The sequence below is a fragment of the Vicia villosa genome, linkage group LG1, assembly GCF_029867415.1.
Source record: "Vicia villosa cultivar HV-30 ecotype Madison, WI linkage group LG1, Vvil1.0, whole genome shotgun sequence".
Classification (NCBI taxonomy): Eukaryota; Viridiplantae; Streptophyta; class Magnoliopsida; order Fabales; family Fabaceae; genus Vicia; species Vicia villosa.
In genome coordinates this window covers 80,616,516-80,640,909 of record NC_081180.1, presented here as the reverse complement: position 1 = coordinate 80,640,909, position 24,394 = coordinate 80,616,516, and the positions used below count along the sequence as shown (strand labels likewise).

The 24,394-nt window shown below is 35.0% G+C and overlaps 1 protein-coding gene across 3 annotated transcripts; it reads left to right on the top strand.

The window, feature by feature from the left end:
• The first annotated feature begins 10,099 nt into the window (after positions 1-10,099).
• Positions 10,100-23,887, top strand: LOC131643312 (cyclase-like protein 2). 3 transcript variants are annotated; one of them, XR_009296199.1, is made up of 9 exons: positions 10,100-10,554; positions 11,224-11,268; positions 11,960-12,032; positions 12,823-12,920; positions 21,583-21,653; positions 22,411-22,553; positions 22,643-22,720; positions 22,881-22,924; positions 23,789-23,887. XR_009296199.1 is itself a non-coding variant. In XM_058913500.1 (7 exons), the coding sequence occupies exons 1-6, from the start codon at positions 10,158-10,160 to the stop codon at positions 22,534-22,536; spliced, it is 810 nt and encodes a 269-aa protein (XP_058769483.1). In that variant the 5' UTR covers positions 10,100-10,157; the 3' UTR covers positions 22,537-22,553; positions 22,643-22,985. The 3 variants fall into 3 exon arrangements, 1 of the variants encoding a protein (XP_058769483.1); XR_009296198.1 differs by having other exon boundaries at positions 22,643-22,924; XM_058913500.1 differs by lacking the exon at positions 23,789-23,887 and having other exon boundaries at positions 22,643-22,985.
• The last annotated feature ends 507 nt before the right edge of the window (positions 23,888-24,394 follow it).

Sequence of the window (24,394 nt, the reverse complement as noted above, 5' to 3'; positions counted from 1 at the left end):
TCTTTTACCAAAAACCTGGCACATACAAACACAAATTTTAAAAGACTACATGAAAGTAGAACAGAAATAATAAATATATGAAAAAAATAATAAATAAATGAAATAGTAAATACATGAAATTCACACAAAAAAATAATTAATAAAAAAAATCTTATATTTCTAAATATATAATGCATTACACATATTTCTAAATGTATGAAGTATATTTCTAAATATATTATGCCTTATTTACTGTAACTTTTCAATTAGAAATAATAATATATATATTAATTAATTATATACATTGATAATACATAAGATTATCAATCCACTTTATGATTATTTACGTATATACAAACTTAATGGCTTTGGTCTTATAATTAGAAATATAAGATATTTGATTTTTTTTTTATGGGTGATAGCATGATATATTTATTCATTAAAAAAGTAATATTTTATTGTTTAATTTAAAAAATTAAATTATAGTGTGATATATTAATAAAAGATAGGAAAAGTATATTTTAATATTTTTTAAGAAAAAACTGATGACATTATTTTAATTACAATTTACAAATGCATAGTATAGTTAAAAAATGAACACAAAAATATTCAAAAGGAGATAAAAATGAGTAATTTTTTTATAATTTTATATTTTTTTTTAATATGCAAATGATTTGATAACTCTAAAATTTTTAAACAATTTAATTTAACGTTAGTCAAAATAATCTACTTTTCCTATATGCAATTACATGAACAACTTTATGAGAATCAAGGAGAAACAATCTACTTTTTTCTATAAACAATAATATGAACAAATTTATGAGAATCAAGGAGAAATAATCTATTTTTTCCTATAAATAATTACATGAATAAATTTATGAAAATCAAACCTTATTGATGAAATTGTAAGAGCTGTGAATAATGGAAGCACACCAAACAGAGGAGATGATGGACGGTGGTGAGCCGTGACACTGGCAGAGAAGATGGAATTGGAAGAGGAAGATGAATGGAGATTTGACTGCAGACACTACAACACGGAAGCCCTATAAGAGCGTTTTTTTTGGGCTTTAAGAGCGCTTTAAAGCGCTGCCAAAGCCAGCGCTGGCGTAGGTAACGAAAGCGCTTTTAAAAGCGCTCTGGTAGCCCCCCTATAAGAGCGCTTTTTCCAGAAAAGCGCTCTGGTAGACCCCCCCTATAAGAGCGCTTTTTCCAGAAAAAACGCTCTAGTAGACCCCCCCTATAAGAGCATTTTTTCTGGAAAAAAGCGCTCTTGTAGCCCCCCTATAAGAGCGCTTTTCCAAAAGCGCTTTCGTAGGTTGCTTTTTTTTTAAATTTTTTTTCTTTTTTTTTAATCTTAGGCAGCGCTTTTAGTAATAAAACGCTTTAGTAGGTGGCCCTTTAAGAGCTTTTTTTAAAAGCGCTGTCGTTGCTAAACGAGGTATTTTAAAGTGCAACCTGTAATTTCAGCCTCTCAGTTCGACCTGTAATATTTTCGACCTGTAATATATTTTCAACCTGTAATATTTTCGACCTGTAATATATTTTCGACGATATATTTTCAACCATAGGTAGGACTATATATATACTAATATAATACCATTATAATATCCAAAATTATATATATACATCATTATAGTTCCAAAATTATATATATACATCATTATAGTAACCATATATCCTAGAGTACTATAATATTATACTTCAAATCGACACAAATCCTACATGAATAGCTGATGAATATAAAATTGACACAAATCCTCTTTGATTTCTTCCAACTTAAGTCTCGTGTAAGAAGCAGCACGGAATTCGTCAAAGTACTACAGAAAATGAGTATTACTTAATATAATCTAAAAGTTACAAAGTTAGTAAGTTCATCACTTAAAAATCAGAGAATATTCCACATGTCGGAATAATGAGTATTACACTACACCAATGAGAATGACATAAAGGGACATGGCAGTTCAATTGTTAGTGTTTTGTTCTGTTTTTAGTCTGGAATCAGAGAAAATAATTCATAGGCTGGTAGGGAAAAATTATGTTACAGAACTATTAGAACATTAACACAGTTTAGAATCTATCACTCATGTCTTAATTAAGCTAAACAAAAACAACTAATTATTAAGGCACAGAACGGTATAATGCGTTTCTGTCAAAACGCAAAGGATACACGGAATGAATCCGAAGCAATAAAACGCAACATATTACTTTGACGAGAGAGAACAATTAATTACCTGTATAGTAGTAAGCAACTTCTAGACCCACACAATGTAAGATTCTTGAAAACGATCAAACTTTCACTCTTCACAAGTAACCCCTATCTAGTAAAGATATTCCTGAAAAATATAAAATAAAAAACTTAATTGAAGAGTATAAAATGACATGGATAGACAAGCATTTTTACATGTGTATTTATTGAGCATAAGTAGTGCATTAATGTGAGTATACATAAAAATGAGGTCATACTCCATAGCTTAAAAACCAACAAGTTCATGGTATACTCCAATTAAGTTCAAAAGTGGGCAAAACAAAAATCAACTCATGGTTTTATCATGCTATTAGTATCCGGGCAGCCACAACAACAATAGTAAATCATGGTTTTATTGTTAAGTAAGCTAAACAAAAACACTAATTATTCACGTAACTAATTAAACAAGAAGAGGCTATTGAATCTTATCTTAACACATATTGAAATTATATAAGAATATTATAATAACAATTCAATTTGAATTGAAACTAATTAGACATGACATATTAGACACAATTTCTAACAATTTATAATAACTACTAAGCTATGTCAAGAAGTTTAATAAGTTCTCAAAGATTTGAAAAGTGTTGCTGTTGCGTATGAATTTTACAATTCCTAATCAAAACATTTCATTTATCAAAATTACTAGATTACTTATAACAACCGGAACCTTTTAATGGAGGATGCACATGAAATCATAAGAAGCATACTTTAGATGAAAATATTGAACATTCATAAACCTTAGAACATGTATACAGATTTTCTAAATCAACACACCAGGGGATTAATATATCAGACAACTAAGTTAGAGATTAATGGGAGGAACCAACTAAAGGCAAATGAGATTACACAGAAAACTGAGATATCAGAGACCGAACTTTCATTGACAAATCAAAGGCAAGATTCACCTCAAGAAACTAATACCAGGCAATTACTAATTCAACAAATTCCATAGATAGTTTATCCGATTCGACACCATCTATAAAAAACAGAATTTCCTAATTCAACAAATTCCATAGATAGTTCATGAATTCCATAGATAGTTAAAAACATAATTTCATAGATAGTTCATGAACTCCATAGATAGTTAAAAACAAAATTTCAACTATAAAAAACATATGAATAAACACTAAAATCATGTTCATATATATATATATATATATATATCATTTTCCTAAGCAGGAGAGTGTATCAAAGTATTTTCACAACATATCGATTGTCGGCAGCATAACGACATAGTAATCTCTCAGCATCAAACATATTATACTCTCAAATTATAGTGTCTGATGGATAAAACCAACATCAAACCAGAATCAAACCACAACATTGTTATTCAATTGAAATGAATAAATATAATTTCAGTGTTATGGAATTTACCAGGAGTTTGGAGAATGGCGTTTGTGAGGGGAAGCTTGAAAAGAAGAAGCAGAAACGGCCGGAGTAGCAACAAACGGAGTTGCAGAGACGAGAGAGAGGGTCGGAGCGAGGTGGCAACGACGATAATAGGGTTTAGGTATCTGATGGAAGAACTGCGACGGAGATGGGAGGCTAGGGCTCTGAGTTCGTCGGAGAAGAAAAAGGTATGTTTGTGAAAATAGAGTTCTGAGAGAGACAAATAACGCGTACAATTTTTGTTATTTTGTTTAAAAAATTTAATTTTAAAAGGGCTACGTCAGCGCTTTCAGTAAAGCGCTCTCATACCCCCCCTATACCAGCGCTTTTGCTAAAGCGCTCTCATACCCCCCAATATAGCAACGCTTTTATACCCCCCATTTACCAGCGCTTTTACTAAAGCGCTTTCATACCCCACGTATATCAACGCTTTTCAAAAGCGCTTTCATACCCCCCCTTTACCAGCGTTTTTTCCTCTTCTTTTTTAATTTTGTTTTTACCGAGCCCTATAGCAGCGCTTTTCCTAAAAGCGCTTTCGTAGGTGTGCTGCTAAAAGCTAAATTTGGCGTAGTGAGAAGAAAAAAAAGGAGTCTAACTGTTACGATATGTTGTGATCCTCTCATTATTGTAATATATATTGTAATTATATTAGGACTAATTAGCCTTTATCTGTATTTATTTCCTTCCTTTATTTGTTTCTAATCCTATAATATAAATAGGAGCACCCTTGCTTGTACAATGATATACAGGAAATATACAAAAGTTCTCTATATCTTTCTGAGTTTCTACATGGTATCAGAGCTTAGGTTCTTTTAGCTTTTCCTTTTTTTTTCTCTGTTCTTTCTAGAGAATTCCTTTCAAATCACAAATCGGTGCTCCAAGCGTTATTTTCGTTGGAAATTTTATCATATAATGGAGAAGTCCGAAGTTACTGTTCCTATCACCGATATTCTCAATGGTTCAAATTATAATCAATGGGATGAAGCAATGTGTGGATTCTTGAAAGGTCGGCGACTCTGGCGATATGTGACGGGTGACAAAAAGTGTCCCACAATAGGTGCTAATGAATAACCAGAAGCCTATGCTGATAAATTAGAGGAATGGGATAGCAAGAACCATCAAATCATCACTTGGTTTCGCAATACCTCAACTCCTAGCATCCATCTGCAATTCGGGAGATTTGAGACTGCCAAAGAGGTATGGGATCATTTAAAACAACGTTATACTATCTCTGATTTATCTCATCAATATCAATTGTTGAAAGATCTTAGTAATTTGAAACAACAATCTGGCCAATCTGTTTATGAGTTTTTAGCACAAATGGAATTAATTTGGAATCAATTGGCGTCTTGTGAGCCTTCTCTGAAAGATGCAACCGACCTAAAAACATATGAGACTCATCGCAATCGTATTCGGCTTATTCAATTTTTGATGGCTCTCACCGATGATTATGAACCGATCAGAGCATCTCTGTTGCACCAGAATCCCTTGCCTACACTAGAGAATGCTCTTCCTTGTCTCAAGTCTGAGGAAACTAGATTGGGACTTCTTCGTCAGAAAGATAATCTCGCCTTTGCAATCACAAATAAAACTCCTAATTTTTGTCGTCACTGTCGTATGCCTGGTCATTCCTTCATTGATTGTCCCAATGTAGAATGTCATAATTGCAAGAAAAAGGGTCCTATTGCTTCCAATTGCTTTCGTTACTGTAAGACGCCTGGACACTTGATTCAAAATTGTCCTACTCGCCCTCCACGTCCTGATCGGAATAAGAATCAACAGCGTCCCAACTCTTCTAGGCCTGCACTTGCAACTTCTGCTGCCAATGATTCTACAGAATTCTCTCAGCCTGCCTTCTCTGTCTCTGATCTTGAATCTCTACTTAGACAACTTCTTCCTTCTAGTAATGGTAATACTCTCGTCGCTCTTTCTACCACAACAGGTAATTCTACATGGTATTTAGATTCTGCTTGTTGTAATCACATGACATATGTATCTCACCTATTTTCTTCACTATCTGAAAGTAATACTACTCATTTTATTCACACGGCTGACGGATCTCTTATGCCTGTAACCTATAAAGGTTCTATCTCGTTGTCTAATTTAAGCTTACCTGAAACATATTTCATTCCTAAACTACGCTTTAACCTTATCTCTGTTGGCCAATTATGTGACCTTGGTTATGAACTTATTTTTTCTTCCTCTGAATGTCGTGTGCAGGAGAAAATGAAACGCTTGAACTTTTTTAGGGTCTAATATTTACATTTCTCTCTCTCTCAATAAATACATGAATATTTATTTATTTTTAAAAATAAACATAAAGGAAATGACTAAAAAACCTAATCTAAAATATATATTAAATTAACTATATTAAAATAATAGGCGGGGCGGGGGGATGTATTCCCTGTCCCGTCCCCGAAATGCTCTCGGGGGAATTTTTCTCCCCATCCCCGCCCCCGCGGGGGGAAATTCCCCATCTTTGGGGCCCCGAACGGGGCTTTCCCCACGGGGATCCCCATTAACATGTCCAAAATGACATCCCTACATGAGGTATGTGTAATGCCCTTCTTTGAAATTGTTTTCTCTCTTACCTTGCTCTTAGTAACTTCTGGGCTTTGATATCACTTTCGTAGTGATAAAAATACCAACTTGTTCACCTTTAAAGGGTGGATTTAAGCCTTTAAGCTACTTGATAGAAATACCAAATCCTCTTATGGGACCAGGATCCGATGCAGTCAGTTAAGCCTAAATTCGCACAGTCAGGTTAATCTAGGCCATTGGAAACATATCCAATGGTTGTAAATTAAAATAAAGCTTCATGATAGAAACTTATAATTTTTTATGGGCTGAGTCCATTCCAAGAGTTATTTCTAATGGTAGGAAATTTGTTTCCCTTCATACGATGTTTTATTTTTTGTGAAAAATATGTTCTTCATCTATCTTAGCACATTTTTGAGGAAGATAAACGATTATCATAGAAGAATGATCAAAGAAAAAAGAGATTTGAATCAAGCATTAAAGTTGTATAAGCTTTAGAATTCAAAAGATTGAATGATCTTTAAATGCTCAAGAAACTTCAACTCATCTTCTCTAAAGATTTTCCAATCATTGATATTGCATGCTCATTCAAAAAATTACTTTTGTTAAAAAAAATCAAGATATGTATTGAATTATATCTTATATTATTTTTTATTTTCTTTTTAGCTTACCATAAATACAGTGGTTACTTTGTAACAAACCCTTGCTATATTTAAGTCATTTATAGGCTATTTATAGGTACCCCTTTATTGTTGTAACCAAGTAATTAGTTTAATGCGTGACTAGTTCTTCAATAATATTAATTTTTTAATAATTCTTAGCCAGAAAGTTAATAATATGCAATAGTGTAATAGATTTGAATATTAGTGTAATCGATTGGGCATTTGATTATGTTTCAAAAATTTTATTGTTGGACACAGTGTAAACGATTTGCATAATTATGTAATAGTGTGATTTTTTTTTGAAAAATGTGAATCAATATGAAACCCTTTTATTCCATATATTCATGAAACCTTTTCCAAATCATTGTAATTTATCATGAACATTTTTAAATCATTCTCACTGATTCTAGTGCATATTGCAATGTATTTAAAGGAAGAAAGATTCATATTTAAAATTACCTCTTTCACTCAAATAAAAATTACAATTCAAAATCTATTTTTTTTAATCCAAAATCTTGAAACTTTTTCGAAATAAATTATTATATCATTGCAATTTTTTTTTTGAATATTTAAGATTATTATATTATACATTGAACGAGAAGATCAAATTTCTATATTGGAATTGATTCAAGAACAACTTCATATTCATATTTGTTCAAGACTTGTATCTAATCACCAAACGTGGGGTGACTTGCTTTGTAATACAGAATAGTGTGCTTTCTAGTTTACGTGAGAATCATCATAACAATTGATGGTTTGGTGAGAATCATCATAACCTTTTCCAAATCATTGTAATTTATCATGAACATTTTTAAATCATTCTCACTGATTCTAGTGCATATTGCAATGTATTTAAAGGAAGAAAGATTCATATTTAAAATTACCTCTTTCACTCAAATAAAAATTACAATTCAAAATCTATTTTTTTTAATCCAAAATCTTGAAACTTTTTCGAAATAAATTATTATATCATTGCAATTTTTTTTGAATATTTATGATTATTATATTATACATTGAACGAGAAGATCAAATTTCTATATTGGAATTGATTCAAGAACAACTTCATATTCATATTTGTTCAAGACTTGTATCTAATCACCAAACGTGGGGTGACTTGCTTTGTAATACAGAATAGTGTGCTTTCTAGTTTACGTGAGAATCATCATAACAATTGATGGTTTGTTTAAAGGTCATTTGAATCGGGATGATTCAAAGTCCATCATACTTAGAGCTGTCAAAATGGGCTCGGCCCATTGAACCGACCCATAAGCCCTACAATTTAGCGCAGGTCGGGCCGCAAAATACCTTAAAAAACACGACCCTGTCTTTTTGGGCCAGCCCACCGGGCCTATGTTTTTTATGGGCTGGGCCAGGCCGGGCCAAGCGGACTTCGGGCTGACCCATTAAAAAAAGATTTTGGTAAATTTTGAAGAAAAAAGATTGAAATAAGATATGATTTCATAAATGTGTTCTCAAGTTATAAAGAAAATTTAAAGAGGATTAAGATATATTTTCAAAATAATGTGATCAAGGAAATGATTGTGAGATGTAGAGAAAATTTGATAAGTATTGGTGATAATATTAAGTTACTTTATACTTTTACATGGATGATTTTGTGGTATTAATATATATTTATGGATAAATATTGTAAACATCACTTATATACGTTTATGATGACTCTCTACTTATGTTGTATTGCATTTATCCATTACATCCTTTTTATAAAATTAAAATTATAATATTGAAATACGGGCCGGGCTGGCCCACTGGGCCGCACATGCCTTTGAAAAATGGACCGGACTCATTTTATATGACCCATTTAGCAATTGGGCTGGGCTGGGCCGGACCGACCCATTTGACAGCTCTAATCATACTTGATATTTTTGTGAAATAAAAAATGACATGCTTATTTGTTGTTGTTAAAAGATTGGAAGTAACGTCAAATATAACCTAACATATTTACTATTTACAACATATATACTATTTACAGCGAGTATAGAATAAAAGCGCGACAAATTACACCAAAATGGAACATAACTTTCAGATTCTTAAGTACCAATGATAAGTAGTTGGGTACCGGTACCGGTACCTGGAGTGTAAATTATTTTTAAATTTTAATTTATTTTAAAATAAACAAAAATAAGAGAATGGCATGACACTTAATTATTCTATTTGATTGGTTAAAGGTACCGGTAGCCAACTAAATTAGAGAATTTCCAACTTCACCCCATACATCTCTCACGCACCACCGAATTAGCAAAATGCCCTCTAGCTTTCGTAGATGGATCTCCGGAAGCACACTTTTTTACATTTGCGTGAAAACATTCCGTAGATGCACATACGAAACACTTCCGTAAATACATCCACAGAATCAGCCCAGACCCATAAAACTAGAACAACAACATTTATAACGATAAAAGAAACATTCATTGATTAAAATCGACATTACATCGAAACTTCCAACAAAAAATTAAGAAATCTAAGAAATCTAAGAAATTACAACAGTCAAAACGATATCATCTAATCCGTGCATCATTTGAATGACATCAATATCGTTTTCCACCTCATCCCACTAACCTTTCGTTTCTCCGGTCTCAAGCGAGATCTTTGTTCTAAGCCTCTGAATCCTTCTGATGACTTCGCCAGTTTTGTACCCCTCTAACCAAGACATCAAACCCCTTTTAAGTTGGTCCAAGGAATATATGTGCCAAAATTTCATCGCATGGGGGGTTTGAGAGAAGAGAAAATAACATGCACATCCATTTTAAAAATAATCGATTCAGGAGTGGGACGCTTGGATGATGTTCGCTGCCATGAGCATAACCTAGGGGATGCCATTTGTGTGTTTGCGTGTAATGTTTGTGTAATACAACCCTAGAAACCCAAACTTTATAGAAGCCCTTAATGAATATGAACCACACAATCTCTGTCACATAACATTGCGTAGGTATATCCACGGAAGAATCACATATATTTTGTTTTCGCAGATGTATCTACGAAATGATGTGGCACTAAGTCATTTCTTAGATGCATCTACGGAACAATTTCTAAATTGAATTTATGTGTATTTTATTCCAATTTATACTAGTTTATTATACTTCCGTAGATATACCTACGAAATGTGACACAACTTAAATTTTTTTTTTCCGAACCGTACATCTAAAAATATGAAATCATAATTAAAATTTCACACAACGTGTAAGAAAATCACGAGGTAGTGTTCACCTATTTTTTTTTCACCAAATGGAAGATAAAAAAACTACACACAAAACGAGAATAAAAGCACAAACACCCAAAAGGAAAAACGCTATTTTGACCCCAAAAACAAGCAGCAACAGAGCATGAAGTCTGTATTTATATTTGCGTTTATCTGTGCGATTTCCGTCGCCGCAGCATCCACCGCCTATCCATCCGTCCCCGGCCTCGAATCTGGCGACTGCTCCCTCACCGGCGACGAAACGAATCTCGTTCCTCCTCGGCGAGAAGTGTACGATGACGGACGAATATTCGATATCACACACAGGTTAGTCCCTGAGATGCCGGTTTGGGACTCTAAGGAAGGGTTAGGGCACTTTCTTTGGCTGGAGGGTAGCATGAAGAATGGCTCACGCGCTAATGGCTCGGCTATGAAGTTTGGTGTTCACACCGGAACTCATGTTGACGCGCCGGGCCATTTCTATGATAATTACTACGACGCCGGATTCGATGTTGATACTCTTGATATAGCACTCCTCAATGGTATAATCCTTGTAACATTTATCATTTCTCTATGCATTTTCTTTTACAAGAAATCTAAAATAATAATTATTCTTACTCAAAACAATAGCGTTAACCATAATCATTAGAACTGATAGAAGTATTCAATATTCCTAATACAAGTATTCATTATTAGTATATTTATTATCATTAGTTTTAGTACTAATAATAGAAGGGCTTTGTATTCATATTACTAATAGAAGTGTTCATTATTAGTATTTATAATCATTAGCAGTAGTACTAATAAAAATATTAATTATTACCCCCTCTGTTTAATTGTTGTTTTGGGTAAGAAAACTACTCCGTCGCACATATTAGTCCTCTCAGCACAATTATCGTTGCATTTGTCCATTTCTTACCAATTAATAAAAGATATAAATGAATGAAAGTGAATGATGAGGATCCATTCTGTTTTCTATTATTATAAATGGAGGGTACAATTTAGCAACAAAATTTAACTATGAATTCTAAACTAGAGGGGACAATTTTTTGAACATTTTTTTTTTCAAATGTGTCGATTATTGTGGGATAGATGATTATTTTTGTTTTCCTATACATTTCTCATTTTTGGAGTGCCTTAATTGTTGGTTATAAATCAGACAGTTAGATTCTGACAATAGACAATTGATACACCAATTGTTATGTTTATAGGTCTTGTCCTTTTGGTTGATGTTCCAAGGGATAGCAACATTACTGGTATGTGATGCTTTTATTTAAATCATTTAGTTCTTGAGTTGCTGCACATTTCAGTTTCTCAATGTCTCAGCCTTGTAAATGCAATGTTCTGTCTGGCAAGACTGGTTTTTGAGTTTATAGCTGATGGCTTACAAATAATAAACTAATATGACTAAAATAAACTTATGTGACATCAATTTTTTCTCATGTATTTTTACTAGTATATAGCGTTTTTTTATAAACTACTTTTAAGTAGAATTTGAGCTTACAAATTTTTTATCTTATCTTAATTGAAAAAAAATTAAATATTAATTAAAAATGTCTTTTTGTGCTATTTCAAAACAGAATTTTAATTAAAGATATCTTTTAATTGTGTTCTTCTGATGAGTGAGTTCAACCGCTAATTTTGTCCAACGGTACAAGTTCAATCCCTAGCTTCTTTGTTATCAACTGATAACTAGCTCAATCCCAATACTTTTTTACAAACAAACCTGAATCTTCCGGAAGAATCAATGCGACTGAAAATTTTATATTTCGTAGCAGTTTGTAGTGCTGAATCTGAATCATGAAATTTGGTAGATGCTCTGCTTTCCCATTTACAAACTGTTTTCTGAGCCGTTTCATTTTGAATGTCTGATATGAAAATGCAAACTTATTCCTGTTACTGGTGTTTATATATAATTTAAATATTAAAAGATTTATCCTTTTCCAGCTGAAGTTATGAAGTCCTTGTATATCCCTAAAGGTGTAAAACGCGTGCTCTTCAGAACATTAAATACCGACAGGTAATAACTGATAAGTTACATTTGTCCAGACTGCTGTAGGAGCATCTTATTTTTTGTTTTTCCAGAATAGAGTTGAATTTTATAATGGTTTTTCTTACTTGTTCTGAAAGTGTTTCTCTAAAGCAGCTTCATAGTTCCTGCATATACACAAAATGCTTTTTGTTTAACTTTCATATGCATCTATCTTTTGGAAACTTTTTGTCCCCCAGTTTCAATTTTTGGGTTGAACCTTCTGAGTCATTATATATAATGTGGATGTGGACTTAGCTTGCATATAAGCAATAGTTGCTTCTTCACTTTATCTGTATGGTTAAAGATGGATATGCCATTGGACGATGGGGAGGGGGTGGACAGTAGGCAGAGGTTATATTTAAGAACACAATTTGCTAATTAGTAATTACCAATGGTATATTACTCTCAAGGGGTGCTTGGGAATGAGAACTTAGCTTATACCTATTAGTTTCAAATTTCAATACAAATTTTATAAGACAAATGATTATATTTATTTGTGAACACATTTACCAAACTTTAAGGTATGTCTTGAAGGTGGAGATTGGAGGATATGAGAGGGAGGCAAAGGTTTTAAATGAAAATATTTCCCCTTCATTTTACTCGAACATAAACATACAGCGTGTTTGATTTGATTTTGCTAATTTTAATTATTAACCTCAATGACTCATATGGCAGTATATAATTTTAAAATGCAATTTTAACATTTAGCTTAGTACTATGCATTTGTTTATTAGAAGTTACATGTGACTTGTAGGAATTTTTTTTGTTGAAATGTTAGGAAGCTTATGTTTAAGAAGGAATTTGACACAAGCTATGTTGGATTCATGGAGGATGGTGCAAAATGGCTGGCGGAGAACACCGACATCAAACTTGTAGGTGAGATAGAAATCATTATGCATGATTCGGGTTGCTTCCTAATTTTTTTCTCCTCTGTTTTTTACTCAAATAACTGTTATTCATCCATAGTTTGCAGTCTTAATTTATTTGAGTCATATCTGTCTTTTATCTAATGACACGAGGTCATTAACTTAAATTGATTTCATTGCACTCTTCAAATTCTGGCCATTTCTTCTGTCTTGAATCGGTCTATCTTAGAAATTTGTTCAGCTCAATATTTTTTGGATGAAATGGAAGGGTTAAAGCCACCTCTCTGAAATTAAATTAGGTCCATGAAAGACTAAACCGGAGTACACATCTTCCAAGTGGAACTTCCAAACAAAGGAAGGCATTAATTATCATCTAATGATAGCCCATGTTTTGCTTAAAGATCTGCAGCTTATAAGCGAGCCCGATTCCATCATCGTTGCATGTACTTTTTATTTTGAGCTATCAAAATAGGGCCCCTAGCTCAGATAGAAGAACCACATTACAATTCCTTAATTTTCCAGCAAAGGTCCAAAATAAGGAGCCATCATTGATGTACGCTAGACCCCCAGCAGCAGCTTTGGCTTAGCGTACTTGGTTATATTCTTTGTGGGCCTTTGGGGTTTTCCAACAAAAAGAAGAATAGATTCTTCTCTAGAATTCCTAATATCATTTACTAGATATTGGGCTGTCTTTGAAAACTAAATCATTCCTGGCACAACAAATCTACCAGCAAAATATGTGTTCCAATTACACTAGAGAAACTAGAACTTGAAAAGTTAACTAGATTATAGTCGGGCAATTTCTTAATGTCGGTTACAGTGGAGTTTGAATCATTATTAATTTGCCTGAAAAGCCTCCAAATTTGGAAAACTTTGCTACAGTCCCTAAAAGCATGCTAAACGGTTTCCGAAGCCAATTTGCCTGAAAAGCCTCCAAATCAGCAAAACATGGCTGTGACTGCAGTCCCTAGTAGCATGTGAATTGGTTTCGAAGCCAATTTGCTGCATGGGCAAAGATCCCTATCCTTCTTCCCACGATGCTTTCTAGTTCCTAGTCACATTCGGCAGGAGGATACCTCTACAAATCTCCCACAGGAACAATCTGATTCGCAGGAGGATACCTCTACAAATCTCCCACAGGAACAATCTGATTCTCTCCGGGCCCTTCCAAAATGGCAACTGGGAGAAGAGAGGTATATGTTTTTGCAATGAAAAAGAGCCATCAGATGAGCCTCTCCAGTCAAATGTCAAGCAGAGGTTGGCAGTTTCGAATAGTGTCAATCAAATATGGAAGTAAACAAGTATTAAATTTGGAAAGATTTCATTCACGTTGGTCAAAGAAGAGAAAAAGGGGAGAAATAAAAGAAGGAAAAATAGTAAATAGAAATGTGGTTATTAAATCATTAAAGAGTAATTAAAGTAAAACTTTATTTCTAGTTGATTATAAAAGTCGTGTTTTCTTAGTTTCTCACAACAAGGGCAAAAATCACAATCAGTGAAAAGTGCAACTAATAAGTTTCATCCAATAAACATAGAAAAGAAAATTCCAGTGAAGGAATTTTGTGAGAAATATTTAAAGGGAACTATTTCTTTGGGTGTAACTGGGTTCTGAGTTTTGTGAGAGTAATTGTTATTAATGATCTAGAGAGGAGAAGTCATATTTGAGTGGGAGTATTAGAGTATTCAGTAGAATAGGATTGTGTAAACAAGCCAGTCAGCTTTAGACTGACACCTAGCAGTTGTATCTAGAGTTACCTACTATTGCAGGTCACAACTTGACTTATATAAAGCAAGCTGTGCACCTTTCTGTAACTAACTTTCCAGAAATACAACAAACAGTTGTAACTGAAATGCAAAGTTCATCTATCTTCTCTCTTTCTAATATGGTATCAGTTTAGCTTCTCGATCCATGGAATCGCTGCCAGGATCACCGTTTTCCGCTCACGTTACCTCATCCACCGCGCCGACAACGGCGGTGCTAGACGAATCTCGTCGTCTTCAGTTCGCGCTGAAGATCGCCTACAAACTAGATGAAAAGAACTTCCATCTATGGCGTCAACAAGTTGAGCCATACATCAACGCGCATAATCTCACGGATCTCGTCGTATGTCCTCGAATCCCTTCCAAATTTCTCTCCGATGAGGATCGTCGCTCCGGTTCCGTCAATCCGGTGTACGCGTCGTGGCTTCAGAAGGATCAATTGTTGTTGTCATGGCTTCAATCAACATTATCGAGCGAAATCATGTCCAGAGTTCTTGGTTGCGTTCACTCACATCAACTTTGGGATCGCTTGTTCAATTACTTCCAAAAATAGACGCGCGCGCGTGCAAGGCAGCTTCGCGTTGAACTACGTGCTGCGACACTTGATTCACAACCAATCTCCGATTATCTGTTGAAGATTCGCACGATCGTTGATGCTCTGGCTTCGATTGGAGATCCTGTTCCGGTCACGCATCACATTGATGTGATCCTTGAAGGTCTACCAAGTGAGTATGCCTCTGTTGTTTCTGTTGTTGAAAGTAAATTTGGAGATATGGACTTGGATGAAGTCGAGTTTCTGCTTATTGCACATGAGTTGAGGTTGAATAAGTTCAAGAAACAACCTCCTCCTGATCTAGCTTCACTGAATCTTACTCATGCTCCTTCTCAAACTTCATCACCTTCACCTGATGTGTCCAAGTCTGGTACCTCTGACACTCCCTCTGCAGTTACTCTTGCACCTTCACCTGAACCTGATTACTCTTCCTTTAGAGGAGGGAGATCCAATAGAGGTGGTAGAGGTGGCAGAATCTCTGGAGTTCAATGTCAAGTTTGCTCTAAGGTTGGACACTCTGCTTCGAACTGTTGGCACAGGTTCAACCAACAGTTTCAGCCTCAAGTTTCCTATGCTAGCAGTCCTTATGCTCCTGCTCCTTGGTCCACTCCTCAGGTTGCTTTTGCTCAAATCCCTGCTAATGTGTGGACAAGACCAACTGCCACTGCTCAGGCTAGGCCAGCTGCCATTACCTTGACTTCTAGCACTTTTATTGCTAATGCTGCTCCAGTTCAAGCTGCTGCCACTTGGTATCCTGACTCAGGTGCATCCTTCCATGTCACCAATGATGCTGCCAATCTTCAGCAACAAACTCCTTGTGAGGGACATGACCAAATCTTTATAGGAAATGGTCAAGGTCTGCCAATTACTTCTACTGGTTCTAGTAATTTTTTCTCTACTTGTCAACCTCACACATCTCTTTCTCTTAAAAATCTCTTACATGTGCCTTCCATCACTAAAAACTTGATTAGTGTTAGTCAATTCTGCAAAGATAACCATGTTTACTTTCTCTTCACTGCTGACACTTGTCTTGTCAAATCTCAGGTGTCTAATGCTGTCCTTCTTGTTGGAAAAGTTGGCTCAGATGGTTTATATGAGTTTCCTCCTCTTGCTGTCTCCAAGTCTGCCAAGTCTTTAGTTAGTTCTAATAATATTGTACCTAGCATTAATGCTACTGCTATGTCTCCTTCTTTGTCCAATGTATGGCACCTAAGACTAGGCCATCCCAATGTCAATACTCTTAAACTTGTAATGCAGAATTGTAATCTTCCCTTTCATAATAAAATGCAAGATTCTTTTTGTACTGCTTGTTGTGTTGGCAAAGCTCACAAGTTATATTCTCCTCTTTCACACACTGTCTACAAGTCACCTCTTGAACTTTTGTATTGTGATCTTTGGAGTCCTTCCCCACAGCTTTCCACTCAAGGTTTTAAGTACTATATATCCTTTGTAGATGCCTTTTCCAAATTCACTTGGCTCTACTTGCTTAAGTCCAAAGCTGAAGCCCTAAATGTGTTTAAACAGTTTAAAGCACTTGTTGAATTGCAACTTGGCTTTCCCATCAAGTCTGTGCAGTCAGATTGGGGTGGAGAATTTAGACCTTTCTCTAAATACCATGCTGATCTGGGCATTCAGCACAGAATTATCTGTCCACATACACACCATCAGAATGGAGTGGTGGAGAGGAAGCATAAACATGTTGTTGACATGGGTCTAACCCTCCTAAGTCATGCTTCCTTGCCTATATCTTACTAGGATTTTGCATTCTGTACAACTGTGTATCTCATTAACAGGCTTCCATCTTCATCTGTTAATTTTCAGGTGCCATTCACTATCTTGTTCAAGACTGTCCCTGATTACAAGTTCCTAAAAGTGTTTGGATGTGCCTGTTTTCCTCTACTAAGGCCATACAATGCTCACAAGTTGGAGTTCAGATCTCATGAGTGTATTTTCTTGGGCTATTCTGCTTCTCACAAGGGTTATAAATGCTTGTCTCCTACTGGCAGATTGTACATCTCTAAAGATGTACTATTCAATGAGTCCAGATTCCCATTCCTTGAGCTATTCTCTACACCTAACACTTCTAATCCATCCTCTACACATAAATCCTCCTCTATTTCTCCTTTACAACCCCTGTTATCTTCTTCTCCTACCTCTTCTTTACCTATGCCTATTCCTCTTACAGCAGTGCCCTTTTCACCTTCTGCTCCACCAAATTCCTCCAACACCATGGATACATCCATACCTTCACCTCAGCACAATTCCTCCACTCCTACTACTAGCCTGACATCACCTCAAAGTCCTGCTTCATCCCCTACTGCAGCTACAGAAACTCTGCCTTCTTTATCTTCTTCTCGAACACCCTCTACTTCTACTACCTCTTCTGTGTCTACAGAAGCTAGCCCTTCATCTTCTATCCCTTCCAATGCTGTCCCTGTTATGCAGAAGCCCATAATCAACATCAAATGATTACTCGAGCCAAGTCAGGTTTTGTCCAACCAAGGCTTCAGCCTACACTGTTGCTGACACAGTCTGAGCCCAAAACTGTTAAGCAGGCTCTTGCTGATGACAAGTGGAAAAGTGCAATGCAAGCTGAATATGATGCCCTGTGCAAGAATCAGACCTGGTCCCTGGTACCTCTTCCCCCTAATAGACAACCTATTGGTTGTAAGTGGGTTTTTAGGGTTAAAGAGAACCCTGATGGATCTGTCAACAGGTATAAGGCACGCCTTGTGGCCAAGGGGTTTCACCAAAATCAAGGCTTTGACTACAATGAGACCTTCTCCCCTGTGGTCAAACCAATTACCATCAGGCTTATCTTAACTGTGGCTTTATCAAGGCATTGGTCCATCCAGCAGTTGGATGTCAATAATGCCTTTTTGAATGGCCTTCTCACTGAGGAAGTTTACATGGAACAGCCCTCTGGCTTTGTTCAGTCTAATCCTTCACTGGTTTGCAAGCTGCACAAGGCTCTCTATGGCCTCAAACAGGCTCCTAGACAATGGTTTGAAAGGCTGCAACAAACTCTGCTTCAACTGCACTTCAAACCTAGCAAGTGTGATCCATCTCTTTTTGTTTTCACTTCTAACAAAGATACCATCTATCTCTTGGTATATGTTGATGATATTATCATCACTGGCAGCAACTCCAAATTGGTACAGGAGGTTATCACCAAGCTTAACACTTCCTTCTCTCTCAAACATCTTGGTGCCTTGGATTATTTTCTAGGTATAGAGGTCAAATCTGCCTCTAATGGTTCTATGCTACTCACACAGGCTAAATATGTTAGGGATCTGCTGCATAAAATCAAAATGACTGACCGCAGTCCTGTTAATTCTCCTATGCAATCTTCCTGCAAACTCACCAAGACTGGCTCCCCTGCTCTTCAGGATCCATTCATGTACAGGTCTGTTGTTGGGGCTCTTCAGTATGCCACCATTACCAGACCTGACATAGCCTACTCAGTCAACAAAGTCTGCCAATTTATGTCTCATCCTCTTGAGACTCATTGGGTTACAGTAAAAAGGATTCTCAGATATCTCAAGGGGACTATCAATTTTGGCTTGCATCTGTCTCCTCTCTCTTCCACTCAGCTGCCTACCATCAAAGTGTTTTGTGATGTTGACTGGGCTTCAGATCCAGATGATAGGAGGAGCACCTCAGGTGCTGCTATTTACTTTGGTGCCAACCTGATTTCATGATGGTCTAAGAAACAGCCAGTTGTTGCCAGATCTAGCACTGAGGCAGAGTACAGAAGTCTTGCACAGGCTACTGCTGATTTACTCTGGCTGCAAACCTTATTCACAGAACTTGGCATTTCTACTCAACAACTTGTTGTGTTGAGTAGAATAGGATTGTGTAAACAAGCCTGTCAACTTTAGACTGACACCTCGCAGTTGTATCTAGAGTTACCTACTATTGCAGGTCACAGCTTGACTCTATATAAAGCAAGTTGTGCACCTTTCTGTAACTAACTTTCCAGAAATACAACAAACAGTTGTAACTGAAATGCAAAGTTCATCTATCTTCTCTCTTTCTAATAGGGAGTGATGGCTTTAGGCGAAGGAAAAGTGAAAATAGAACAGTTCCATGGTGCTGACTTTAGCTTTTGGAAGATGCACATTGCAAATTATTTGTATCAGAAAAAGCTACATCAATGTCTCAAGGAAAAGAAGCCTGATTCGATGAAGGAAGATGAGTGAAACATTCTCGATAGGCAAGTACTTGGTGTTATTTGATTCTCTTTCTAGCATGTATGAAAAGCCTTCAGCATCAAATGAAGTCTATTTGATGAGGAGAATGTTGTACAATTGATGTGTCTTTTGTCATGCGAAGATCAAACTACCTCCTCATCAAATGAACTTTATTTGATGTTGAAGGCTTTTCATGCATGCTAGAAAGAACCTTCATAAGACCAGCGGTTGTCTTCTCGTTTGCAATGTTAAAAGCAACATTTTGAGATAGCGACAATTGGATAACACCAAGTGCTTGCCTATCGAGAAGGTTCTACCCATCTTCCTTCATCGAATCTGGCTTCTTTCTATAATAGGTTGATGTAGCTTCTATGAAGCACGAACACCTCTAAGAGTAGGCGTGTCGCGGTGTCCGACACTTATGACACTCGTACGACACGTGTCGAAAAAGTCAGACAAGTGTTGGAAAAATCAGACAAATGTCACCTAAAAAATATATTTTTTCATTGTTTCGACACTCTTTAAATCGGTGTCAGACACTCGTATTACACTCAAACAACACCTGTAGAACAATTCAGACAAATTATTCTAAAAATAATAGTTTTTAACATACCTTACACATCTTTTGGACATGTATTGAAACAATGTAATCAATTAAAAATTAAAGATATTAATTTTCATTAGAATATTTTTAACAATTTTAATAATAGATAGATAAATTAAACTTAAATACTATCGTATATGTATCAGTGTCGGTGTCTTATATTTTTTATATTATTGGTGTCGGAGTGTATGTGTCGTATTGTGTTGCAGTGTCCGTGTCAGAGTCCGTGCTTCATAGTGTAGCTTTTTCTGATACTAAATAATCTTCAATTTGCATATCTTTCAAAAGCTAAAGTCCACACCATCGAGTTTTTCTATTTTCACTTTTCTTCATCTGCAGCCATCACTCCCACCTAAATTTGACTTCCCGAGGATCGTCTCCGAAAATTTCTACGAATCGCTGTGCTTTGAAACAACTTCGTGAAAAATTGGTAACGCCGACCAAATCTTGAAAAATTAGAAAAACAACCAACTGGCTGTGATACTAGTTGTTATTGGGAAGTTATGTAAAATTTTCCTATATTATCAGATTTATGGAAGAGCAAAATAACACGGAAGCGCACTAAGATTAATAATAATGAAATAAACAAAGTGTTTACGTAAACTACTCACAAAATCCACAACACGGTTACACCTAAAAATATTTCTATCTAAATATATCTCACAAAATCCACTCACTAGAATTCTCTTTTCTTTCTTTGTTGGATGAAACTAGCTGGTTGTTGTTACACTTATTGTGATTTTTGCACTTGTTATTAGAAACTAAGGAAACATGGCTTTTATAGCCAACTAGAAATAAAAGATAAATAGTTTTACTTTAATCACTCCTTAACTGTGGCATCTGAGTTAGAGTCTAGTTCGAGTGAAGGACCAACTTCCTTGTATCGAAAGTCAGGCATGTCCCGTTGAAAAAGTGTCAATGACGGTACAAGTGTATCTGGATGAAAGATCTTCCGTTTGAAGGGGAATAATGTGGATAGACTCACACTTGAGGGGGAATGTGTGAGTTGGAAGTGTTGAGAAAAAAGTGTGGGAAAGTCCTACATTGATTAAAAAAAGTAGAGATTTGAACACTTACAAGTGAGATAGCTCATACACCTAGCACCTTATCGTTTTGGGTGAATATGTGGTGCGTCTCTCACAAAGTGTGTTGCTCATAAAGAAAGACCCCAATGTAAAAAATGCTCCCTCATGATGAACCCCAAAAATTGATGACCCAACAATTCACTGTAGTCGTAGTAAAACTTCTCATCGATGCTCCTAATCAAAGTTGTCAAGATCAAAATTTTGCATAAAATCAGAAAGGGATAGTAACTAAGATCAGAAGATTCTACCTAATTGTTTTACCTAATTGTTTTTGTAAGATTGAGAGGGGTTACATAATCAGCCATGTTCTGCCACTGGCCAGTACCTATTTAAAATTCATGTTTTAATATCTTTTACAATAAAACAACCTTAGTGGAAACCTTTTGCTGTTTCAATTTATGATGGTACTATTTCTGCTTTTTTGCCCCTATTGAATGCCATTTATACACTAATGTAATTTCCGGTGTAATTGGTAGGAGTTGATTACTTATCCGTTGCAGCATATGTTCACTCGGTTGAGTCTCATCTTGTTTTTCTGGAAAGCAGGGTAAGAAAATTGTCTTCTGGTTGTAATTTATGCATATTTTACTCCGTAGTTGCTTTATGTTAATTATTCCTAGTTTCTGAATTGAAAGAACTAAAAAATTAAAATAGGAGTACAAATGAGGTCTCGTGTGATTAAGTATATTAATGATGCTGAAAGTATGGACTATTCTCTCTTGAATTTTCAAACTTTTAATATTGATAATGGTCGGTTCATATAACATTTGGTGTTTTCAACAAGAGTGATGGTAGTATCAATTTATATGTTCTCTATAGTTTGATGTTTTGTTTGGGAAAATAACATTTTATTGGACCGCTTCGTACTTCCAGTCGTCAAACTGATGTACTATTTAAGTCTTACCAGTGACCACACAGACCTAGATTCTTGAAAATTTATGAAGTTTATGAAACTTAGGTATAATTATCGGCACTGCTAATTTTCTGTATTCATCATTCGTAATAGAGTTCTATACTCTGTCTTGAGGTTTTATTAGCAATTCCAAAGCTCTGCCCAAACTATTTTATATTCGAAATAATTATTTCACTTGATACATCATTACTCATCGCTCCCTTAATTCACTCATCTGTGTTCAGTTGATATTAGTCGTATATTTGCATTCTATTCTTGAAGGCTGTTTTCATCGTATGAGTAGATACTTTCAGTTTTAGTAGAAAGAGAGAGGTTGCTAGAATGCATCCATTGAGTTCCTTGTGTGAAAATTCATCAATGAGCAATGCACTAACAAAAGTAAATGCACCAGGAAATCATTCTTGTGGAAGGCCTTAAGCTAGACGGTGTCCCAGCAGGAATATATTCCCTCAACTGCTTGCCTCTCAGGTTGGTTGGTTCTGAGGCATCACCAATACGGTGCATTCTGATCCGATGAAGTCCGTGAGTTGCATGGTATGATCAATTTATGGTATCAACCTCCAACTCTTTGCATTATCCTGATCCTTATCAAGTCAAATGTTGATATAGTGGTATGGCCGCAGGTACCAACATAACCCAAAGGTAGTCAGCGGTATCAACTAGGAGCATTTTGATGCAAACCAAGAATTGAGGACTAGCTGGTGCACTTATAATAAACTTGTGTTTTCAACTTTTACCTCACATGTAGTCCTTATGCACCATTTGAACTTGTAGACCTATGGCCATTAATTCTTAATAATTACATTATATATTAAGTCTTTGTATCTTATCAATATCTCTAAGTGAGATTCGTTGAAACAGGGTATCTGTTGGATCATTAGAGATAGCATTACTACTAGATTCTGGTAAGATGATTAGATTCCTGGTATTAAACTTCTTAAATTATTAATTGTCGGGTTTTGGTTATTTCTATTAACCAATGTCATTTTGCAGCAAGTTCTTACGCCACATCTTTCAAGAAACACAAAATATATCATAGTGAATTATTTATTGATCTTCTCCACCGTTTTTGACAGCAATCAATGTTACTATATTCACAGTTAATTAGTTAGTATTTTCCGTAGGGGTGAATCTAATTTGAAACCATTCTTATCATTCTACTCTTAACTCTTTCCATCATATTTGTATTTCTTGACATTGAAATTTATATATTCTGATTTCATTGACAATTTTCTGATGAATCATCTTTTCAAACCACTCTACCTTTCTCATTTTCTTTAATGTTAATCCTCTTCAACTCCTCAACAAGTTTTTTCAGTTGAAACATCTCTCCACCAGCTCACCACAAGCATTCAATTAATCCCACTTACCCACTCCTTTATTACCTTTTTTTTCTTCTTATTTTAATAATCATTTACTTTTATTTATGTGTTTTATGGATAATTTATAAGAATTTATGAGTTTTATTGTTTCTAGTTAAATTAAACATTGATTATAAAAAAATATTTATAGTTTTAGTATACTATTTTTGAATTTATGAGTTTTTAATTTTAGTATAATTAAATTAATTAATGTTTTGCTATTGTATATTTTTTAGTTTTAATTTTTATTAATGTTTTGCTATTGTGGTCTTTTGATTGCTCCGGAAATTATTATTTTTACTATAATTTTAATTAATGTTTTGCTATTGTTCATTTCAATTTTTGTCAAATATAGTTTTGATGCTATTGTTCAACTTGTAATCTCTATTTCCTTCTTTGATGTTACAGGAATTGAAACTGAAGAAATTGTTGGATTTTGACATTGGAGGAATTTATTATTTGTACTATTTGTTATGTTATTGTAATGTTGTATTATATTTTATTTTATTTGTGATTTATGGGTTTATTTCATCTTAAATGTTATTTAATTTTGTATTTGAAAACTTAGTATCCAATTTTAGATCGATTTTAAAGGATTAAACTCATCTAAATAATTTATTTTTTAAATAATACTGTTAAAAATTAAAAAACAAAAACTGATTGTGTTTTGGACATTATATATTTATGGTCCAATAACAAAACAATATATTTTGGGCTTTATTGTCAATTTATCAAACAATTAAATAAAAAATCTTACTGGGTTTTCAATTTGGCTTAAATTTTCCATTGACCCAACTATTCGAAAAAAACCGAGTTTATTAACCGTACCCAATTTGGACTGAACCTGAAAAAATTGAAAAATAAATCGGTCGGAATTTGGGCCTGGATTTATCACCCGAGGTTAAGAACAGTTTTGGGTTATGGGCCCGAACCGACCCGAATCGATGTCCAGCCCTAGTAACAATACTGCTCTTCATCTTTCGTGGCATATGTTTCCATTACATTTGTTAAAAA